This window comes from Rhipicephalus sanguineus, chromosome 6, assembly GCF_013339695.2.
Source record: "Rhipicephalus sanguineus isolate Rsan-2018 chromosome 6, BIME_Rsan_1.4, whole genome shotgun sequence".
Taxonomy (NCBI): Eukaryota; Metazoa; Arthropoda; class Arachnida; order Ixodida; family Ixodidae; genus Rhipicephalus; species Rhipicephalus sanguineus.
In genome coordinates, this window is record NC_051181.1 from 125,430,327 (window position 1) to 125,453,617 (window position 23,291).

Below are 23,291 nucleotides of genomic sequence, written 5' to 3' on the forward strand. Positions count from 1 at the left end.
CGATTCCATACAGTGCAGTGAAAGACATGGTGTTAGTATAAATAGACCACTAAGTGCAACTTCCACATGAGGCATGAGTGAAAAGCTTTTTATACCTGTTTTCCTCTTACCAAGGCATCAAGGATATATTCTAACAGCTTGCCTTGACTTGACGCAACATAATGCACCTCACCTCATCAACTCCAAACAGAGAGAATATTTAGCCAATCAGAAGGACTGGTCCATTCATCGCTAATCCACTTCTGTGCACTGCGATGCTAATAGAAGGATCAAACTAGGATTAGTGCAAGCACTCTTCTCTCCAGTAGTCGGCTCTTGTTCCAAATTGGCTAAAACAAAATGTAGCTTTTGCTGTACTGCATGGAACTAGTGGAAAGAGACTACAGTCTGCTTAGACAAGAGTACAGATTGAGATATCGCCATAGCAGAAAACGACAAAGCCACACCCAGTGCAGTGGGATGAACACTGAAGGCACAATGGTGTCCTACTGCGTTTTCAAACGCGACTCCGTGACTGTGGGTGCCGGCGACAACACGCCCGTGAAGAGCAAGGTTCCCGCAAACACGAGCACAGTGCCAAACCAGTGGATGAGTGTGAATGGGTTCTGGAAGTAGTAGATCGACAGGAGCAGCGAGACGAACTTGCGCAGCGTGATCACCAGTGTCACAGTCAGCGACGAGCACTCTGTTGTCAACACGTACACCGACCGTATGCACACATATCTGAAAACGCAAGTTTGTCAAGGTCAAAGGTGCTTGGCTTTGATGAAACAATGTGCTTCCATAATCCATTTCATACACAGCACGTGATGTCAAGGAGACTAGTGAGACCTCTTGTACAGTAGCTGCGTTCATGACAAGAAATGGTTCGGCGCTTCTACCAGCAAATACGTGAAATTGTTCCTCTTTTAGACTGAGCATAAGAGAGGATAGTTTGCTATTTCAAAACAAACTGTTAAAAGACTGGGTGTGCAAACATGGACACAAGAGAAAAGTCCAGACAACACAAATGGCATTTGTTGCGTCTCGACTTCTCTCTTGTGTGTGTTCGCACGCGCATTTTTTTTATAAAACATGAATACATACCAACTAGCTCAGCTTTCTGTTATTTGAAACAAATTATATTGTGCACTTCTCAGCACATTTTTTGGAAATGTTGTGCGCCTGTTGGAATTTTTTTGTTTGCAATGCCTCGCACGTGGGTTCAAGCTCTGCTCACAAGAACCTTTGCATCTATGAAACCTGACAAGAAATGAGTGGCATGGTACATTTTTCCTAACAAACTTCTTGTATAGCTGCCATGTGTGAAATGCAGTACAGTGAAAAAAAAAAGGCAACTGTTCAAACTGCAAGGGGAGGCCTTTTGATGTTCCAATTTACATGATGCAGTGTTTGCGAAACAAGGACACCAAAAATTTTTTTTTTCAGCAAAAGGCTACACACACAGACTATAAACAAGCTTGTTGATCACGCACGTAACAACTGCTTTTGCGAAGTTTCATTTTGACACAACAGCAAAGCAAGGTACAGTACCCATAGACTGAAACACGAAATTTAGTGCTAAGTAATGCACATACTTTAGTTTCAAGTGTCTACAGTTCGTGTCATATCGGTGTAATTTTGACTAGAACACTTATATCTGAGCCATTACCTTTAGCGGTCACATCTGCAGCAATGTGACGTGGTTATCTCAAGCAACTGCTCATAGCAGTCGTTATACTAAAAGAAAGCGATGCTTCAATTCCATCAATGACTACTGTACAGTCCCCCTTATACATTCCTGACTTGTACGTTTTCCAGCGTATAAAATTTCTGGCGTCCAGTCCCAGCAAGGAACCTAGAGCTGCCTACGTATCAGTATTCCTTTATAAGAGCCTAGCACTTCAGGGGCCCAGCTTGTCCATCCGTAAATCTCATGTGGTGCGACCACACTCAAAATCGAGTGGTCAATACAGGCCTAAAATAAGGCTAGCAACGCTCAAAGCTGGGTTAAAATAAACGGAGGTCTAAAATGATATAATTAACAGAAATAACCAAGAAGTAATTGCAATAATTAAAATCGCTAAAAATGCTTCGAAAACATGCGGCTGACACCCACGACGCGCTGGAGAGGGCGCCACTCGCTCACCAAGCACGCGATTGCTACTCCTACCGGCGCTTCTCCAGCGTTTTCGTCGCTACATCTGAAGGGGAAAACAACCTGATGGAATTCGCTGCAGACGACATATATCTCAACTGCCATAACAAGCAGGAAATCGACAAAGCGCAGCAAAAAACAGCACGCGTGCCGCATACCGAGTTTGCGAATCTCACTGATAAGATTCTACTTGGTGCCGGGGAAACCCTACATGCTTACCTCAAATATTGATGTCATCGGCGGTTTGGTAAACGGAACAGTGGGAACTCTACAAGTGGGAATCACTGGGTGCCCGTGCTACGCACTTCCTCAGGTTTCACAGCAGTGAAGCTGCATTCAGCGCAGGATTTAGAACTACACCAACCGCTATACAATTTTCTCACGCGCCGTTCTCGCAACATTCCTGCTTGATATGCTGCAATGTTGCTACGATGGATGTGCTGAAGAGTTACATCAATGAGTTTGGCGATGTGGACCACTACAGGGCCTGGTTATGGCAGAAGCGCGAAAGAAATGCTAGACTTCCATCAAGGACTTCTCTAAAGGGACGCTAAAAGCCGACGTGGACTGTTGAAATAGCGTTCCAGAAGCCTCATGGTGCTTCTTTCATGCCAAGGAAATACTTAGGCAGTTTGAAAGAAAATGACACTTTAGAGGTCCGCATACCGTTAGTGCAATTCAAACCGCCCGCCTCCAAGAACGGGCTTGTGACGTAGTGTATACCGTGCCCGCCCTTGACTGCCTGACAGCCCTCTCATCGGCTTTCGCCTTCCTCCCAAGCTCCTACACAACTTATGTGGTTGTCCGCCACTGACAGCTTAACTATTATACCTAGGGAGGCCAGGTTTGCTCTTAGGTGCCTAAATTCTTCTAGTTTGCCTTCAATGTACGTTGTACAGTTGTGCACAATATGAGTCGCAACATGTCTGTGCTCACAGTGACACCAACACTGCAAAGCAGTGCCGACACAGCAAAAATTGCTGAAGTAGACACTGTTTCAATGACTGGTATTCTCTAAACCAATTTAACGTTTGCCAGCGTAACCGTTTAGGCTTGGGGCCCCTTCAACTACAGCCACCATGTTGCAACTCAAATTGACCGCGACTGTACAACATAAGATGCACGCTTGAAATGACTGAAAAGGATACTGAGTGATGACGTTGAGAAGGAGGTATATCCAGGACCTTGGTATGATTTCCAACATGGGGAATGGCAGCGGTGCTGGAAAAAAAATTAACACGTTTGAAGCATAGGCTGGACCAATAAAACGGCCTTTGAATAAAGTCAGCAGGAGTTGTAGTACAGACAATGCTGGCACAAACATGCGTTTGAAGCTGCCATAGAAGTTTGCTCTGCATGATATGTGACGAATAGATTGTGTTGAATCGTTCATTGCCACCAATCCACATGTAGGAAAATGAATTTTTCTTGCCATGGTGAGTACATAAGTGCCAGAAACATGATATAATGTTATTTGAATGAAAAATTAAACAGCGGTGTAATAATTAGCCATTGGTATGCTGACCCATCCATGACTGAAAACTTGCTCCAGCATAGCAGAAAAGCTACAATGGTATTTTTCATTTTCTTACACTTAAGTTTGTGAGGCATCTAACTTGGTGAAACAACTGTCGAGCTTTGTAGGGCTAGGAATTCGAACAGATCAAACATAGGAGCAGGAATGTAAGTATTAAAACTGTTCACTGTTTAGCATTTAAACGTTTCTGTCTGGCATACAAAACAGCATAAAACTGCAGTAAAGGCGCTAAGTTTGTTCAAAAGACAGGCTCTTTCTCCGAAATGTTTAATTTTATTTTGTCAGATTAGGCGGACACTTGGCACAGTCGCACAGTATGACAAAGATTTGTAAGGTAATCGCTAAACGTGACTTCTTGTAAAGCAAGGAACAGCAATTCAAAGATTAGGTCGGTGCCAATATCCTTATTACATGCAAGAGGGTTGTCATAAATTTCGAGCAACATAACATATATTTCTGCAAATGGCATTAACTGGGCTGCACACACAACTTACTGTTTGTATTTTCCAACGGATAGTGAAAAAATTTTCCTTCAGTTCAGATAACCTCTTTCCAACGATAACACAATGCTTATCCGTGTTATGCATGCATTTGTGCAGTGAACTGCCATCTCTGTCCCTACACCTTCCTACAATGACTATTCTGGAACTACTAGATTGTGAAAAAATTGCCAGGGCATAACAGTATGTGTATTCTTTCAAAATCAGGCTGTGTTCTAAACTGGATGCAAATTGAGAATACCAAGCTTCTTGACGTCATTATAAAAAATCATGAACAATCTCATAAAAAGGGTGGTAGTTTCCTATAAATTGAATAGTTGATACGTTTGCTGTTTCTTTGTATGTGCCAGGTGTGGCCACAGCATCTTCATTTGTTGAAAACCAACAAGACAACTCTTCCTCTTGTGCTTTTGTGGTCCAGGAAAAAAAAAAGGGGGGGGGAGCTAGTGTGGCACACTTTCGATACACAGGCCACCTCAGAATTCCTAGGCTGTCGCTTTGCACTACAGAAGTCGTTTTCACTGCATAATTATACTGCACAGTATTTAACTGACACTTCTTACCGGACTGGTTGAAGAGCACGGCGTGTGAATAAATGTTGGGCACAAGGAGGAGGAACCCGGGCAGTGGCAGAGCGTGCTGCAGAGAAAGAAGTTTTTCAAGAAAATTGAAAACACGGTCGTAAAAGCATGGGACATCAGTCTGTATACTGAGTATTGTGCGTGAGTACTGCACAGTACTCATAAATTGAAATGCAAAATTTAGGGCTAAGTAATGCACATACTTTCATTTCCACCGTCTACAGTTCGTGTCATACTGGCGTAATTTCTACTCGAACACTTACATCAGAGCCAACATTAACCTTTAGTGGCCAAATTTGCAGAAATGTGATGCGGTTATCACAAGCAATTGCTCATAACAGTCATTACACTAAAAAAATGATGTCGTGTTTCAATCCATAAGTACTGTACCTCATTCAAACGGGCAAATTTATGGTATTTTCGGATGGTTTTTGCAATTTTTCTGAACCTGAGAGACAAACTTCAGAGACCCTCTGGGTACAAGCTGGAGAAACTCAGTGCTGACCGAACCGCCAGTTAGCTTCTGCAGCAGTGAGAGGAAATGGCGGGAAAGTTGAGGGGAAAATTGGGTCGTGCAGCTAGTACCGCCGCTGCTGACAAAAACAGTGTTGTCCTTCAAGCAAACATGATCAACATTCATTATAGTAAAATGGCGAGAACCATGGAACTAGGTAAGGTCGTGTAAAAAAACTGACCAGATTCCTCGGCTGCTCCTTCTGTTATATCGTGAGCGCCCCTTTCTGACCATTTGAACGAGATCTGTCTTGGGGTGCCTTAAAGGGACACTAAAGAGAAACAATGAATTGGTTTAGATTGATAAAGTGTGCTCGGAGAACTCTTGTGTAGTTTATTTCACCACCATAGATTTATTATTACAGGAGAAAAGCAAGTTCAAAGTTTCATTTTTAAGTTTCGCGCCGAACTTTTGTAATTCGTGACGTAAAAGATTTCCAAGAGCATTTAACGTATTTTGGCACCACTGGCTTGACGAAACTTCCACAAACTCGTTATGTAAAGTCTCTGGGCCCCTCAGAGGACAATGTACTTCGATTTAACCAATTAGGAACTACGTAGGCCCGAGCAGGCGCCGTCAAAAATATGTGACGTCATGGCAAATGGTCCGGGAATTCCACAGTGGCGTCGCCACCTGTATTTTCTTTTTGCGCGTTTTCTTGCTTATTAAGCGCCTTCTCGCAGCAAGCGTGGTGTTTTTGGTATCGTGGAAGACTACTTTACTAATGCAAGAAAAATTGTTTTGCTCTTTAGTGTCCCTTTAAAGCTCTGGATAATGATCAACCACTTGTTTTTTATTTTAGCATCTATTTTTGCCTTCCAAGTCCCCTGTCAAGGTAACAGTGGCCATTCTGTTACGCCAGAAGTTTAATTTACTTGACGTAACATTTCTCTTTATAGTCCCATCAAGAAAATGGTAGAGGTTGTGTTCCAACTTACTACATAGAAGAGAGATTCACGAGGGTGCTTGCCATGGCGGGCGTAGAGAGTCTCTTGATAAATACCCATGCGAGCTGACAGCAGCAGAGCAAACAAAAGAAGACCTATGCCTGCAAATGGCAATCAGGGTAAGCATTTCATCTTCGTCAAGCAACATGCCATGACAGAAAACCAACACAGACAATACATAGTGTGTTATAAAAAAAATAAAAACAAAAAGAAACACAAGGTAGCAATTGCTGTAATTACATTCACTGTGGAAACACAGCAAAAAGATTACCATTAGCAGTAGTAAAGTCAAATCCCGAGCAAGCCCCCCCCCCCCACAGTGAAAGAAAATCAAACAAGATTTGGAGGGGGGGCCCTTGCTCGGTCACGGACCAAAATTCAAGATGGCGGCGGAAAAGCCTCTAAGAAGAATGCACACCTGTGCTTCTAATGAAATGCTTTATTGAATACACATGCATTTACTGTTTTTACAGAACCAGAGGGAATCCTTGTGTACATTTCATGTGTTGTAACAAGGGGGGAAAGATGCTTCTCAAATGTTCAAACAATTTGTGACAACTCAGAATGCAACCTTGAAGCGCTACAATGTAAAAGTACTAAGAAGTTCTGCACATATCTAATGACTCTCAGAACTTGGGTTCCTAGGAACCGCCGCTGCAGGATTCTGTAATGGAGAACAGACTGGAAAAAAAAAAAAACTGCGGGAGAGGGAGGGGAGGGCTTGCTCGGTCATTGGCGCACATTTCAAACTTCCGGAAAAGGGGAAGGGGGCGCTTGCTCGGGATTTTACGGTAGTTGTTTTCCACTTGGACTGACAGATAGTGCTGCAACACAGTTGCAGATGATGATTAGTGGGGCTTTGTGGCGCAAGGGCCATGGGTGGCCAAAGAGCGCCATGTCTTTTGTGTGGTGTTAGCGATGACCAATGATTACGATGACAGGGTGTATTGTGGCTGTATAGAGGCCTAAAATCACGCGCTGTAAAGAAGCGTAAAAGATGTGTATACAGTATAAAATTATGGCAGTGACAAGTGGTGTGATCTATGGGTGTGGGATGAATGACGAGTGAGCACGATATCTACATGTGAGAGGCGGGAAAGCAGCACGGATGCTTCCTCAAGGCCTTTGACCCCAAAGGCCGGGAGGCAGGTGCTTCGATAGAAACCGCAGCAACAGCCTCAATCATGAGACCGCGCTACGGAGCGCCTGGAAAAATAACGTTGAAATTACGTAGATCTTTCAGAAATTCAAAGAGGGACTGGTATTTAAAAAGGGGTTCTCTGCCAATGAGCATAACAGGATGGAGTGGGAACTGCAGGTATGTAGATGAAAAATGTTTTTTCCTGAGAGCGTCTAGTTCCGTACATTGTAGTAGGGTGTGAAGTACAGTTAAGGGATCGCCACAGTAGTCGCACAAAGGTGGATCGCCTCCGGACAGAAGGTACGAATGTGTACTGTATGTGTGGCCAATCCTAAGTCTGCAGAGTGTAACTTCTGTGTGGCGTGACTTTGATACTGGTGTCCAATTACCTAGTTGCGGCTTGATAACATGCAGTTTATTTTGTGTGTTCCTATCCCATGTGTTCTGCCAAAAGGCCCTGATCTTTCTTTTGAGGAGTGGTTTTAAGTCTAGTGGAGGGATAGCTACAGACGTATTGGGACTGTTTTCGTGGGCGGATGCTGCTAGCTGATCCGCCAACACGTTGCCTTGTATCTCGCGGTGCCCTGGCACCCAGCACACTACAACATGTTGTTTAAGAGAGTAGATCGTGCATAAAATAGAATAGAGTGAGACAAGGACCGGATTTGTGTGTTTTGTCATAGTTTTTAAAGCTTTCACTACGCTTAATGAATCCGTGTATATCACTGCCTTTTGTAGTTTTAATTGCTTTATGTGTTTAACTGCCACAAGTATCGCGTAAGCCTCTGCCGTGAAGATACTGGAATCAGGGTGCAGAATACCGGAATCGGAAAAGGATGGACCAACGGCTGCGTATGACACAGAAGTGTTAGACTTTGAGGCATCTGTAAAGAATTCAGGGTGTGGGTACTTGTATTGTAATTCGAGGAAGTGTGTACGGATATGTGCAAGTGGCGCATGCTTGGTAACTTCGACGAAAGAAACATCGCAATCTATAAGCTGCCACTGCCACGGTGGGAGATAGGCAGCGGGAGCCATTAGACAGTGTTCGAGAAGTGGCACACCAATTTCTTCAGCTAGTCCCCTCACACGAAGTGAGTACGGCTGTCTCATCGAGGGACGGTTGTGAAAAAGTTCAGAAGCAGACAACTCATTGATTGTAGTGTGTGAGGGGTGTTCGTTGTTTGCGTTCACTTTGAGGAAATATACAAAAGATAGGTAAGATCTCTGAAGGTGTAGCGACCATTCGTCCGATTCGACGTAGAGGCTTTCCACGGGACTGGTGCGAAAGGCGCCCGTAGAAAGACGAATGCCCAAATGGTGGACTGGGTCAAGCATCTTCAAGGCACTTGGTGTCGCAGAGTGATAGATTATCGCCCCGTAATCTAGGCGCGTGCGTACAAGGCTTTTATAAAGGTTCATCAGGCACTTCCTGTCACTACCCCACGTGGTGCGTGACAACACTTTTAGAATATTCATGGTTTTAATGCACTTGTTTTTTATGTACTTAATGTGCGGTATGAACGTAAGTTTTGTGTCTAGAATTAGTCCTAGGAACTTGTGCTCTGTTTTTACCAACAGACGCTGACCATGTAGGTCAATGTCTGGATCGGGATGAAAGCCTCTTTTTCTGGAGAATAGGACGCAAGTGCTTTTTTGTGCATTCAGCGTAAACCCATTCTCGTCTGCCCATTTAGAGACCTTGTTCAAGCCCAGCTGGACCTGACGCTCACACATTGAAAGGTTGCACGACTTATAACCGATCTGCACGTCGTCCACATATGTGCAATAAAACATGTTCCGTGGAATGTACAGACGTAGCGAATTCATTTTTATAATAAAAAGTGTGCAACTCAGGACACCACCTTGCGGCACTCCAGTTTCCTGGACAAATATTCTGGACAAGACGTTACCCACTCGAACACGGAATGTGCGATTGGACAAATAGCTTTCGATTATGGTCAGCATCTTTCCTCGGACACCTAAGTATGAGAGGTCTCGCAGTATGCCAAAGCGCCATGTGGTGTCGTAAGCCTTTTCCATATCGAGGAACACCGAAAGAAAGAATTGCTTGTGGACAAAAGCGTCGCGAATTTGTGCCTCGATACGGATAAGGTGGTCAGAGGTAGATCTACCCTCTCGAAAACCGCACTGGTATGGGTCGAGTGATTTGCTTGCTTCGAGGAAATGTATAAGTCGGCGGTTTATCATCTTTTCAAAAAGTTTACACAGGCAGCTTGTTAGTGCAATGGGCCTGTAGCTCGTAACGGAGGATGGGTCCTTGCCCTGTTTTAAAATCGGAATAATAATGGCTTCCTTCCAAGCCGAGGGGATCTCGCCGGAAGACCAAACAGCATTATACAGTGAGAGGAGGGCTTTTTGAGTTTCAGATGGCAGGTGTTTCAACATTTCATATACAACACGGTCGGAGCCTGGGGCGGAATTATTGCAGCAGTTAAGCGATGCTTGTAGCTCAGCAATGCAGAAAGGTTCATTGTATGCTTCGTGTTTTGTGGACTTGCGCTCTAATTTCTGTTTTTCGATTCTTGTTTTGTATCTTTGGAAAGCTTCACTATAGTGCGACGAGCTCGACACCTGTTCGAAGTGTACACCTAGGAAGTTCCCCTGGTCTTCCAAGCTGTCGCCTTGTGTGTTTACTAGAGGAAGTGAATGTGCTTGTCGGCCTGCTACCCTGCTAACCATGTTCCAGACTTTGGCCTCCTTTGTATATGAATTAATGCCCGATAAAAACTTCTGCCAACTTTCCCTTCTGGCCTGTCGGCGCGTTCTCCTACCTTGGGACTTTATGTTCTTGAAACTGTCAAGATTCTCGGCTGTCGGAGAGTCCCTAAGCAACCTCCATGCTTTGTTTTGTTTTTTCCGTGCATTTCGACACTCAGTGTTCCACCACGGGACATGTCGTTTCCCGGGCAGTCCAGTTGTTTGTGGGATGCACTTAGTTGCAGCATCCGTGAGAAAAGCTGTAAAGTACTCTACGGCTGCATCTATGCTTAAACCACACATATCAGTCCAATTTAAGCGAGTAACTTTACGAAACTCTTCCCAATCGGCTTTGTCAATATGCCATTTGGAAACCTGTGGGGGACAATCATACATTAATGGTGAGCTCAGAACTATTGGAAAGTGGTCGCTTCCATAAGGATTATTACCAACTTTCCATTTGAATAGAGGTAGAAGTGATGGAGATGTAATGGTGAGATCTATGGACGAGTAGGTATTGTTGGCGAGGTTATAATATGTTGGCTCTTTCTGATTCAACAGACACGCACCGGACGTGAAGAGGAACTGTTCAATCAGACGACCTCGCGCATCGCAGCGAGAGTCACCCCATAGACTGCTATGTGCATTAAAGTCCCCAAGGACCAGGTAAGGTTCTGGGAGGTCATTTATTAAAGACTGAAATTCTTGTTTTTGTAGGTGGTATTGTGGCGGTATGTATAGAGAGCAAATGGTGATGAGTTTATCTAGAACTGCTCGAACAGCCACTGCTTCCAGGGACGTCTGTAGTGATAGATGTGTACATGCTACTGATTGGTTGACTATAATGGCTACACCGCCGGATGATACCGTGGCATCATCTCGGTCCTTTCGAAAAATTAGGTAGTTTCGTAGAAAGTTTGTGTGTTGTGGTTTTAAATGTGTTTCTTGCACACACAGCACTTTTGGATTGAGTTCGTGAAGGAGTTCTTGAATGTCGTCGAGGTTTCGAAGAAGGCCTCGGATGTTCCACTGTAATATTTGTGTGTGCATATTAATCATACAACGGTGCTGTGTGCACAATAAGGAACTGTGGAGTGTTCAAGTGAAATACTGTTTCAGGAGGCAGGACGGTCGTCCGGCCCCGTAATTGGCTTTTTTGTTTTCTTGGCGCGGTCCAGAGAACTGCGCCGGTGTTTCGGCACCAGTGGTGCCGATACCGTGTCCATTGCCTCTTCGGAGGCACTGGATGCCCGCACGGTCGGGCTAGTGGCTCGAGTTTCGGGCGTCGCCTGGTGAGACGAGGCCTTGAGACCCGACGGCCCTGGAGTCGCCGGTCCCTGTTCGCGAGTTGGCGGTGTAGACTTAACTACTGCTGCCTTGGGGGCAGGTGCCACAGCCGACGAGTCGCTCTGCGCAGACCGAAGGAGTGGCGGCAGCCGATGCGACGCGGCCCCCCGGCGCGCCGCATCAGCGTAAGGTGTGGTGTGAAAAGGTGAGCACCTCTTACGGGCTTCACGGAAAGAAATGTTTTCTTTTACCTTGAGGGTGATTATGTCTTTCTCTCTTTTCCAGTTTGGACAGGATCGCGAGTAGGCTGCATGATCGCCGTCACAATTGACGCAGTGGGGTGTGCTTGTACAGTTTTCAGAGGGATGGCCTTGGCCTCCACATCTTGCGCAAGTTTCTTGACCACGGCAGCTCTGCGAACCATGGCCGAATCGCTGGCATTTGAAGCATCGCCTCGGATTTGGGATGTACGGGCGGACGGCTAGTTTGATGTATCCTGTTTCAATGGTTTGTGGTAGATCGCTGGATTCGAAGGTTAGTATGAGATGCTTCGTCGCTATTTCTTTGTTGTCGCGTCTGATTATGATTCGCTTCACATCGGTGACATTTTGGTCTTTCCACCCTTCTAGAAGTTTTTGTTCCGATAATTCAAGATCTACTTCTGAGACGACTCCGCGTGTGGTATTCATTGATCGGTGAGGTGAAACAGATATTGGGATGTTGCCAAAGGTTGCTAGACCACCAAGTTTGTCGTAGTGGTGCTTTTCAGGGAGCTCAAGCAGAAGGTCACCGCTAGCCATCTTAGTTACCTTGTAGCCTGGCCCAAAGACTTCGGTCAGAGACTTTGCCACAACAAATGGGGAGATCGATCTAGCTTGTTTGTCTGTAGCTTCACTATGGATTACGTGAAATTTCGGATAGGAGGTTCTCGGTCGGTTGAAACTTGTTAGTTCTTCGGTGCGTACCCTCTTCTGAGGGAGACGATCAAGTAGGCGGGGAAATGAGGGTGTTCCCATGATAGTTTTGTTTGTTTCGGCAGCAATGGCGGCCACCCACCATGGAGTCCAACTAGGGGACGCTGAAGCGCTTAGATGTATAAGGCTACAGACGCCAGCCGTACAGTGCCGCTATAACCTAATATAACTACTCAAGCGAGAGTAACTACACAAGGTTAACCCTTGCCGCCAGGAAAAATCGGATGTAAGCAGAAGGGAGGAGTAGACAGGAAAGATTTAAAGTGAGAGAGAAAGACGAAGATGAGGGGAGAGAGAGAGACAGGAAAAGGCGACTGCCGATTTCCCCTGGGTGGGTCAGCCCAGGGGTGCCGTCTACGTGAAGCCGGGGCCAAAGGGGTGTGTTGCCTCTGCCGGGGGGCCTTAAAGGTCCAATCACCCGGCGTCGGCTCAACCCCCAGGATCCCCTTTTCCCCGGACACGGCAAAGCCACGCACGGCGAGGCGTGGGAGGGATCGAAACCCCCCGTTAGCTCGGGTCCGTGGTGTCGCTACACACCAAACGCCTGCTTGCGCAGACGCCCCTGCGGGGAACACAGTTGCAGTGAAGTCAACATCCTTATGAATTGCGTTGCTGCAAATAACATGCGCTTCTGCTTTGTTGTGAACGAAACAGGCAAGTAATGGTTACGTACATGGTTCTAAACAGAACCTACTGCAAAACTCAAGCACAAATCATTCGGAAGTTTAGGTAAAACAGACATATATGCCCGGTGCTCCAATTTACGCAATGCTCCGTAGATACCAGTAGCACATGGGCAGTTCTGCAGGGTCAAGCACAAGTACAAAGAAATTGGCAAGCATGCAGATAAGTAGCACCCCAAATCAAAATGAACTTCTCTTGCATTCTTATGCATCAGTTAATGAAATGAAAGACTGTAAACAGATGACTACGTGTACGTAAAATGCAAGAACAGCGTTGTACAGCAAGATAACTGAGACAATTCTAAAATATGAGAAACCTCCAGTGGTGTACCTAGTACAGGTGCATCCCAGTTACATTATCGGCTTTGCAGCATTTGTGTATACGTGAATATATGTCAAATGCATCGCTTACCAACACACTTGGTGTAAACACTGCCGTCTTCCGTCTTGGCAGTCCCCGCTTCCTTTGCCTGTATAAGACAAGAAGAAAAACATGTCAAGAAACTCTGTACGCTCTAACAGTAGAATTGTGCAACGTTTCATACGCAACGTCGTAACATCCTGTGTAGCATCTGAACGGTACTTCTACATCTAGAATCACTGCACTGGCTAAAGCTTTCTCTGCATGTATGTAATACGCAGAACATCTCAAGATTGCTCTGTCATGCTGATTTCCATTTCTGGTAAAAAGCTACAGCTGTAACCAGCATACAAGTTCAGGTAGTGCTCACCTTGCCACCACCCACTGAAGCTATGGTGCATATCACAATGCCAAGAGTTATCATATACACAGCAAGGTGCTTGAAGAGTGGGTACCTGCAGTCAAAGAAGACATTTTTACTGAATACCAGCATCTCTAATGGCATTTTAGAAACACAATCTTCACATTCCCTTTTTCTTTCTTTAATGAATTTAGGAGGAGCTGCGTGTAGAGTTGCTAAAAAAAAATGAAGGCTCTGGCAACTTCTGGAAGATTTTAAAATTGCGCATCCTCCACGTGTGATGCTATCTTCGTAAGCATGGTAAGTTCATTTTGTAAGCTTTGTAAGTTCGTCTAACCACTCCAGTGGTTGCGGGTCAGAAAGCGCATCACGCTACTCCAGTGCCGTCCCTATGCAGCCACTATGACCTGACGACATCACTGCTTGCACTAAAGAATCGGCATCGTGCCCTACCCCTCACCCTAAGGCATCACGCTTTCAGCAACCAATCACTGTCACGTCCTCTCTTGAGGACTCTCTGATGTCATAGCCACACCCTCCTATCACTCACAAGGAGTGTCATTAGAAATGACACATAGTGAAGAAAGCGCAGGAACAGACAGCCAGTCTGTGTGTCAGCGCTTTTTACATACATCCAGCTGTGCAGGTAATGACAATTTTGATCGCATAAGTTTATGTCGCAGTTATGCTTTCACAATCCCCACAACAAGCTGCACTCATAGTGCATAAAAGTGGGCAGCAGGCATGCGGTATGATTATATGCATAGAAAACATGTAAGTGACAACATTACAAGGCAAAAATAAAAAATGTGATTGAATTGAAATACTGTGTAGCACACAGATGCATTTTGTTCATATATACTTCTTGTTCATAGAATGCGTCTCCACACCCCTTTGCTCATATACAGACATACAAATTGTCTTAAAGGGGTCATGAAGCACCCCTTGGGCTGATTGAAAAAACACATCCTGCGGAAAGCTGACACGGCTATGAACTGCTCTGCCAAATATTACAGTCGTGCGCGCCGCGTAATGGCCACAAGCAGAGCGCGAAGTTGCCGTTTCCCCAGGCACCCTCTTTTCAAACAGAGGCCGGTTCTCACTCTCGTCGGTGGGCGGGGCGTCTGTCCGCTGTACGTAGCAAGAGACATAGCATGCTTATTGGCCGATAGCCGACGTAAATCGAGAGCGGCGTTCGGATCAGATGCGCTTCTTGCCGCGGGGTGCCGCTACTTGCCGGCGCCGCACTCCTCAGTACACGGTAGCCGCACTCGCGCGAGCGAATCACAGCGGGAGAGCGATCGCGTTTCATGACGCGCGCTGGCGTAACTTCTTTCCCCCATGCCATCCCTCCCTGTCTAGCTTCCAGTGCGCTCGCCGGCACGAGAAAAGAGAGAAAGCGCTGGGAGCGTGCGCCAAACCCCCGTAACTCCGCTGATTCTTGACGGATTCGAGAAATTTTTGCGGCAATCGATTCGGGAGGCAGTACACTCCGATACTGAGGCCATTAGATCATTACATGGAAAAGTGGTTCATGACCCCTTTAAGTTATTAGAAGGCTAACTGCAAAAGTAAACAATGCACAGACAGCGCATCTAAACAATATCTGTAGACACATACGACGGATCCTTTTTTGAAGCTTGAAGTTTATTAATTCTAATAAAATTTGAAAGATTTCATTTTTGATTCCATCCTACAGATAATACCCTGCAGGCTAGTATGCATAACATGTACCACATGACTACCTGAAGAATTACTATGAAAAGAATGTAATAAACATGTTTACATACTAACCTCCTTTTCTGTAGAATGATGGCTAGTACCATGTTTGCGATAAGTGATCCCTGCAATTAATAAAAGAAAACTGGTAGACAACTCAATCACTGAATTAAGGTCCAATGAAGACAATGTTGCTGCTATGCCAGCCAGTGCTGGCAGTACATGAGAAAATACAGCAGCTGACTATGGAGTGCCTCTATTCGAGACAAGATTAATTTAATCATAATGTATCATCAGTGTTCAGGACATCGTACCCAATTACAGAAAGTGAGACAATGTCTTCATATCGTCATACATACATCATGATATGATTGATAGGGTATGATGTACATCATACCTTATTGCATCACACATTGTGACTTTTTATGATACGAAGGCATTACGAAGACATATGAAGACTAATTGGGCACGATATATATCACACATTATATTGTACGAAGGAAAGCTATGATTTTTCAAGGGCTCGTTTATCTTTGTTAGACACAATATTAATGAGAACTAACAGACAATAACGCCAAGGAAAATACAGGGGGTGTTATCTGTAGTATTTAGAATGTAAATGTGAAGAAAGTAAAGTGGACGAAAAGATGACTTGCCGCCGGCAGGGACCGAACCTGCGACCTTCGAAGGTCGCAGGTTCGGTCCCTGCCGGCGGCAAGTCATCTTTTCGTCCACTTTACTTTCTTCACATTTACATTCTAAATACTACAGATAACACCCCCTGTACTTTCCTTGGCGTTATTGTCTGTTAGTTCTCATTAATATTATATTGTACGAAAACAATGTCTTCTCTTTCCCAGTAAGACACTGTCTTTAAGGAACGAAAAGGCATTCCAGAAACAATGACAAAACAATTATTAAGTTCTGCAAATGCAAAAGTGAATAGCCATATTCTAAACTATTTCGCTATTTTGAAACATTTCAGGATTTTAGTAAACTGCATGATCGGGCAGCAGTGCAGCTGCAAGTGCTCCAGGCTTGTGTGACAAGCGGTGATGTTTGACACAGACATTCTGACAACAGGAAGATGTAACGCTGCCAGTGAAAGCCAGAATTTCAGTTCGTGATTAAGGTGAAGAGACAGTTAATGGCTACAGCATAAACTGCTGTGCCAGTAAAATCTGCATAAACTTAAACTGCAAAGGTTTTTTTCCGGGAAATTCAAAAGGGTTTCCTCTGTAGCTTTGTGCTACGAAAATCTGGATGACAACGTTCCCCTTTCATGAACTCTTCTTCCGTCTTGCGGGCTTCCACAGAACAGAACTGATTTGCCAAAAATGCACTCATCAGAAGGATGAAACAGCAACAGGGAATGTGATGTTGCTCCTTCATTATCCTCATCATTTCCACTTGGTGTGGCATTTGTTAGATGGATGCTGACTAATTTCAATACTACATTCTATGCTGAAGAACAAACCTGTCATCCCTGCAAAGCTGCATGCACTGATAATGCCAACTTCGGGACGTTGATTCAAGATGGGAGTCATTATAGGCCTAGTGCGCTGCAGCTTTGAACCGAACAGGCAGCGCCACCTGACGCCCGCGGCTGAAAAGTTGGGATTGTCGTTTGTTGCTCCCGGGCGCACAGTCACGGTAGAAACGCAGGGCTCCTCGCCGAAAGGACGTAAAAACGTCGCAGTAGTCCGGTACTTTTTCGTACTTCTGCGTGCATGGCTGGCACAAGAGCTGTAAGAACACCGTTCGGAAGCAACTAGCTTTAAAATTCTGCGGGTTACCTCAGAAGTCGGATGAAAATGAAAGACAACTCTACCGCAGCTGTGCGGGGCTGCGTAAGAAACGCCTCGAATTCCGTACATAAGTGTCCCCACTTTCGTGCGTTTTTTTTTCGCCTTTTATTATTTACTTTAAATGTATACACAAGTTTACAAGGTCACAAAGAAATAGGAAGATAGCAGGCTGACAACGGCCACCTAGAGGGGCAATGGGCCTGTCTGCGTCTCCTGCTCTCACGCGTGATTTCTTGCCAGCCAGAGCGGCGAGCAGGGGTAGCCAGTGCGGAATCAGACACAAATTTGCCGCGTCCTCTTCGCTGAGAACGAAAACAGTTCGGTATGGCTCAGCACACGTAGAGCACTGAAAAATCAAAAGCTCACCTACACTCGTTTGGCATAGTCCTCGGTTTTCGATTGCACTCTGCATTTCCCAATAATGTCGGAAGATTCCATCGCGCACATCAATTCTTCTTTCAGACCACACACTGACCACTCGCGTGCAACTTCGTACCAAGCGACCAAGAACTCCTTTTGAAACACACGTTATTGCAATTTCAATCCTACGGAAACCGCAGAACAACAGACGATCGTCGCGTCTTGTCCTCACGTTCACGCGCGGGCTGGCGGCCGTGGCTGGCGATGCGCTTTCCTAGCAGACGACAACCAGACGAACTGATGGGCGCTTGCTTGCAGTCTCACTGTCTGTGAAGTGTGTGCGCTCGCTCGCCTCTGTGTGTGCGTGCGTTGTGAGTGTGTTTGTGTGTGTGTGTGGGTGGGGGGGTGGGGGTGGTCTACTGTTCGCCGCGTGGTGTCCAAGAGACGGAAAAGAGCTTGTTTCCGGCGCAAACAGCTGTCTTTTGTCGGCTTTTTCTTCTTTTTTTTTTGTTGGTAGGGCTCGCAGTTCGGTTTTCAGTGAAAAGAATGACTGAGAGGGGCCTGTCTTCCTCGAATGGCTTGAGGCGAATAGGGGACGAAGTTTTTTTGAATGCTTACGTTAACAAGAGTCGCTGCATGCTGGTTTTTCGGCAGCTTTAAACGGCTGTAGTTTGAGAGGTTTTTCAGACACGAAGAAAAACATAAATAAAGATAAGTTAGCACAGCGTATTTACACACGCAGACAGAAAAAAAAAAAGGACTACGGCGGCCGTTCTTGGAGAACAGCGGCCGCCGCAACCGTAGCCGCCGCCTTGAAACATGCAGTCGGGCCCGTAGGCGACAATCCTAACAGTGCGCCGCTAGCCCGATAGAGGGCGAGAGCAGTAGCGCCACCATACCAGCTCACGAGGTCTATAGAACCTCACTGGAATCCTTACATGATAAAAGGTTGGATTTATTTTTACAGATTTATCTGCTATATCTCAAGGCAGTCATTTTAAAAAATAATAATAACAGTAACAATTAGTAAAAGCTAAGCGCAAAGTTGTACGTTCGACTCGTAAAGACTCACAGATTTGAAGATCATGTGCAGGGGCATTGAGATGTCATATGAAAGGGCATGATTGTTAGAAACGCTGACCAAGAAACACATGACGACCAACGTGACGTAATGTCTGCAAGAGAAACGAAGAAAACACATTCCGTTTGAGATATCTGCTGCAAAAGAAGTATCGACACACACCACCATCTTGCATTATGATTACCGTCACTATGCATCGCCATCTGCATTTGTGTGGCAAGGTACGTATATCTAGGTGAGAGCACATGTGGCTGATTAAGCAGGTAATGGTAAAAGCAGAGAGTTGTTAGTTATAACAGAACACTGTTTATTGTGAACTTATTTGGCAGTGGTGGTGGTTTGCATGGCAGATAGCCAAAACAAGCTATACCAAGCCAAGTTCTTTCCGGTGTTTCAAGTTTTGTTTTGTGGTGTGTTAGGTTACTGCGCTCGTTCAAAGCAAAAAAAACATGTCTGCAAAACTGTCGTACTACACTCCCGCTTTGCAAGTCTTCTACAACAGCCAGTAGCGAGAAGTACAAAAGCATTCTCACTAAAAGCCCTCGTTAATTGGTGCTCAAAATTTCCCAACAAAATTTTCTGCCATCAGCATTATGCACACCTTGTGTGGTCAAAATAGGAAAAAAAAAAGAGATGAAAAAAGACTGATCACAAACTAACTTGAGTGGAATGACGGGGCGCCTCTTGCCAAATTTTGTCGTAAATACGAATCCTTCTATGGCGATGAAGAGAAATTGTGAAAATGTGATCAAATTGGTGCATCCTGGATGCTCTCTGCAAAAGAAGAAGCAAGCATGACATGAAGCAAGCTCTGAAGTGGCAGCCTCTGCTTCAGAGGAAACACCCATTTTCTTGTTTTTACGTGTTAAGGTCAAATGAAAGTAAACAGACCTAAGGAAGGGGAATTTTAAGGGCTCATTTTTCTTTGTTTGACACTACCATAATGAAAGCCAACAGACAATCAGGCCAAAGAAGGTATAGGGAACGTCATTTGTAGTCTTTAAACTGTATTGTAGTAATCATGACATAAATGTGAAGAAACTAAAGTGGACGGAAAGACAACTTGCCGCCGGCAGGGACCAGACCTGCAACCTTCAGATAACGCATCCGATGCTCTACAGAATTGAGCTACAGTGGCAGTCGTCTTCCTGTACACTTTATCAAGTATTTCTTTGCATGGAAACCTGGGAGTGTTAGTCAGCGCCGCTCGTTGTCATGACGGCGAGCATGGAACACTCTTTTTTTGCCAGCTGGCATCACATAGTATGATATTTTTAGCAGCTGGCAGCTGACCAACAAGCCCTCACATACTACCTGAAGGCATCAAGCCTGCTGGTTTCCATTTAAATAGACAGACCAAGACACAGTCTGTTTTGCAATAACAAGGTGCTCGCTGTCACCTGTTGCATACTTATAATAGCCTTTCAAGTGAAGTCGCACATACTGGTAGCAATAGAGAAAAAAGGACAAACTAAACTGAACTCTGAGAAGATTTCCTAACGGACTTCTCCGTGTAGCTCAGATCTTGGAGGACAGAAGTCCTTGTAATTCAAGGGATAGTAAATCGAACGTTTATTAAGCTTATTGGCAGACGGGTGTAGTGCCGTTTGCTTACTCTAGAAGTGCTGGTTCCTCACTCGTATTAATTTGCTCAGGCACTCTCTCAATCACAGACACATCTCTCTTTGTCATACATACATGAGCGCGCACACACACAAACACACACGCCTGTGCCCTGTGTAGTTCACTGGCTCGCCTACATCAAAAGGTGGCGAATGTATGACCAGCATACAACATAAACACTTGTCTCCTTTGCCAAAACACCGCTTGGGAAACGTTTCTAGAGAAAGTGGAAGACCAGCGAAGATCAGCGCTGCAACAATGCAGCCAATCGAAGTTGAAAAACATGATTAATACAACAGAAATAAACAAAGGCGACACACTCACTTGACCAACAGTTCGAGGAAGAAGACGTTTGTGCAACATCCCAAGAAAACGAAAACTGTCGCCACTATAACGTGAATCGCCATGGCAACTGTAAAAGAAACAAAAAGAGGTGTAACAAGAGGCTTTTAGAGCGTTTAGGCGGCAAATCGTCAGTTTCCATTTAGTGATCACTAGGAGCGTGCACGGGTCAGGAAAACCGGACAAACGTGCCGTAACCTTTCCGCTTTTCCTCAATTAAACTTCTCACTCTCTCTCGAAGGCAAATTTTGTGGCACGTGGAGGGACGAGGATTGCGTGGCAACTACGCGTAGAAAGAGAACACTGTCTTAGTTTTTTTATTGGAAGAAAAGTACAATACATTCAGCTGGACACACAACTTAGCCACGTCAACCTTTGCATAGATTAGCGAGCGCGTGAATAAAGAGCCACAACTACGCAAGAAAAATATAATATGGTTCACTTAAAAACTACAGGAAGGGAAAGTAACATTGTAGTAAACTACTGCAAAGATCACATACCGTTAGAGTAGACGACAACAGTTATTAACCGTAAACTGCGGATGTGTGGATCCCTCCGAAACTTGCAGACATCACTTCCCGCGCGAGCTCAATGCACTCATTAAACTGTCCGATCTAGCACCACATGCTTCATTGTTCGTTATGTATACGTGTCATCATCACCGCATCTGTGTAGGCTGAGGGCTCTCCACGAACTGCAGACACTTAATAGCACCTTAAATGAATGGGAACCAGCGAGCCAGCAACCCACGCCACACAAAAATAAACAAAAAAAAATTGTGCACAGCGTTGCTGGACACCTCCCTTCACGCGACCAACTTTGACGTAGCCAGTGCTATGCTAACGCCGCGGCTTACAATGGAGATCTTGCCCAGGTACTGTACTCTAAAATATTCCATTTTTTTTTTACGCTTTATATACCTCAAACAGGCAGGTTAGGGATGGAACCTCGCAAGCAAGTACTGATAACAGCCTGTTTTCCTCGCAACGGTTTGCAAACCTTGTTTCGCTTTAGAACGTTGTAAGCAAAATTGGCCCGTTCGTCTGTTCTGCATGCCCTAATAGTTCCCTCAATTTTTTGCATGCAGCGCGTGGCACGCTATGACGGTCAGCATTCGCAGAGGCTACATGACACTATCCTTTGCACCGGCCCTGCACAGCCAAAGCCACCTAGAAAAAATATCTCGAACGCGTGGACATAACTAACTTCTTTTTTTTTTTTTTTTTTTTCGAGGAGAGTGCTTCAAGAAATGTGTCAGAAAATTCTCAAAAATAACCAAATGTGATACACACTCGCTGCCTTCATAACAACTTTTTCTGCATCGGCAGATATTAGAGACATGAATTACGTAAATAGTTGTAGAAATTAGAAAAACTGTTGAATTGCGAGAGACAGGCGGTCGGGGCAAATTGGAAAATTGGAGGCCTTTTTGCGAAGAGCCTAGGTACTGCCGCTTTAAAATTTCAAAAAAAAGAAAGAAAAAAAAACGACCTCTGGTATTTTTTGCAAAGTGATGGAATCGGACCGACAATTTCCGGCGAAACCAAAACGAACGTGGAAGAACGCAACTGCCGTGCATTTACATATCTGCACACCCACACACGTGTGTGTGTCTGTGAAACCAACATACGCGCACGCGCGACTGTCAGCCACCTTCTCACACCAAAAGAAACTAAATGAAAGAGAAACAAAACAGATATACAACCAATATACTTGTCCCACGGCTGCGCCGTTTAATTCCAACACGGAAATATGAATGCACACCAATGTGCCAATTCGCACATTCTGGCAGGAGCGGGCTTTCCCTCAACAGGAACGTTATTGCAGAGAAGCCACATTTAAAGGCGTTTTGTACGGTCGTGCAGACGCACTCAAAGGCCTTGTCGACTTTCGCAAAGCGATTCACGGTAACATTCGGTGATCTAGGGTGACATTCGGGGTCGCGGGAGTGATACACTTGGCTCTCTTCGCGTGAGAGGATGAGTGAGGTGTGTTAGGCTGGTGGGGGTAATTGGCATATTTACTGAGTGTTACATAGGTGTTCTCTGGCGTTACCAGTGCTGCTTATTTAATTGATACTCAGTGAAGCAAGGGGGTGCCCGAGTCGCGCAAATGCCAATGGACGGTGTAGTCGCGTGTCGGCAAAGCAGCATCTACGTCTTGCTGCAAGTCATCATGAACAGACCACAAAGAAAACCAACATTGACCCCGCGTACACGGCTCTTACATGACCACTGACGCACATGCCATCAACGTCTCAACCTTTATTCAGAGCGAATATGACGGGCTTGTTTTCATTTGCCTATTCTAATATGTCGTCTCTGCGATCCTCCGCCTATTCCAGTAGAGCTCCGTAGGAGTCTCATAGCTGCCGCTACGTGTGTCAAGTTCATATCTTCGCGTTGCTGAGTGATGGCTCCGCATGTGATGCTTACAAGGCAGAGTGAATTAAACTGAGTTTGTATGTGTCACATGCGGAGCCATATCAGTCTGCAACGCGTAGCTGTTAATATGACACTCGCACCTGGCTGTACGAGTCTCATTTTCTAATATATTGCCACGCGCCCTTCTTTATTTTGATGCGATATGACTCCACCCACGACCTGACTCCACC

The 23,291-nt window shown here is 45.2% G+C and overlaps 1 protein-coding gene across 1 annotated transcript; it reads right to left on the bottom strand.

Annotated features, from left to right (window-relative positions):
• Nucleotides 1-85: 85 nt before the first annotated feature.
• On the bottom strand, nucleotides 86-21,436 carry LOC119396357 (UDP-xylose and UDP-N-acetylglucosamine transporter). Its single transcript, XM_037663549.2, has 11 exons — nucleotides 21,178-21,436; nucleotides 20,660-20,747; nucleotides 19,373-19,486; nucleotides 18,704-18,806; nucleotides 15,539-15,588; nucleotides 13,754-13,838; nucleotides 13,435-13,492; nucleotides 6,208-6,317; nucleotides 4,738-4,813; nucleotides 3,286-3,358; nucleotides 86-723 (listed from the first exon to the last, which is right to left on the bottom strand). Exons 2-11 carry the CDS (start codon nucleotides 20,740-20,742, stop codon nucleotides 486-488), a joined length of 990 nt encoding a protein of 329 aa, XP_037519477.1. The 5' UTR covers nucleotides 20,743-20,747; nucleotides 21,178-21,436; the 3' UTR covers nucleotides 86-485.
• Nucleotides 21,437-23,291: the final 1,855 nt, after the last annotated feature.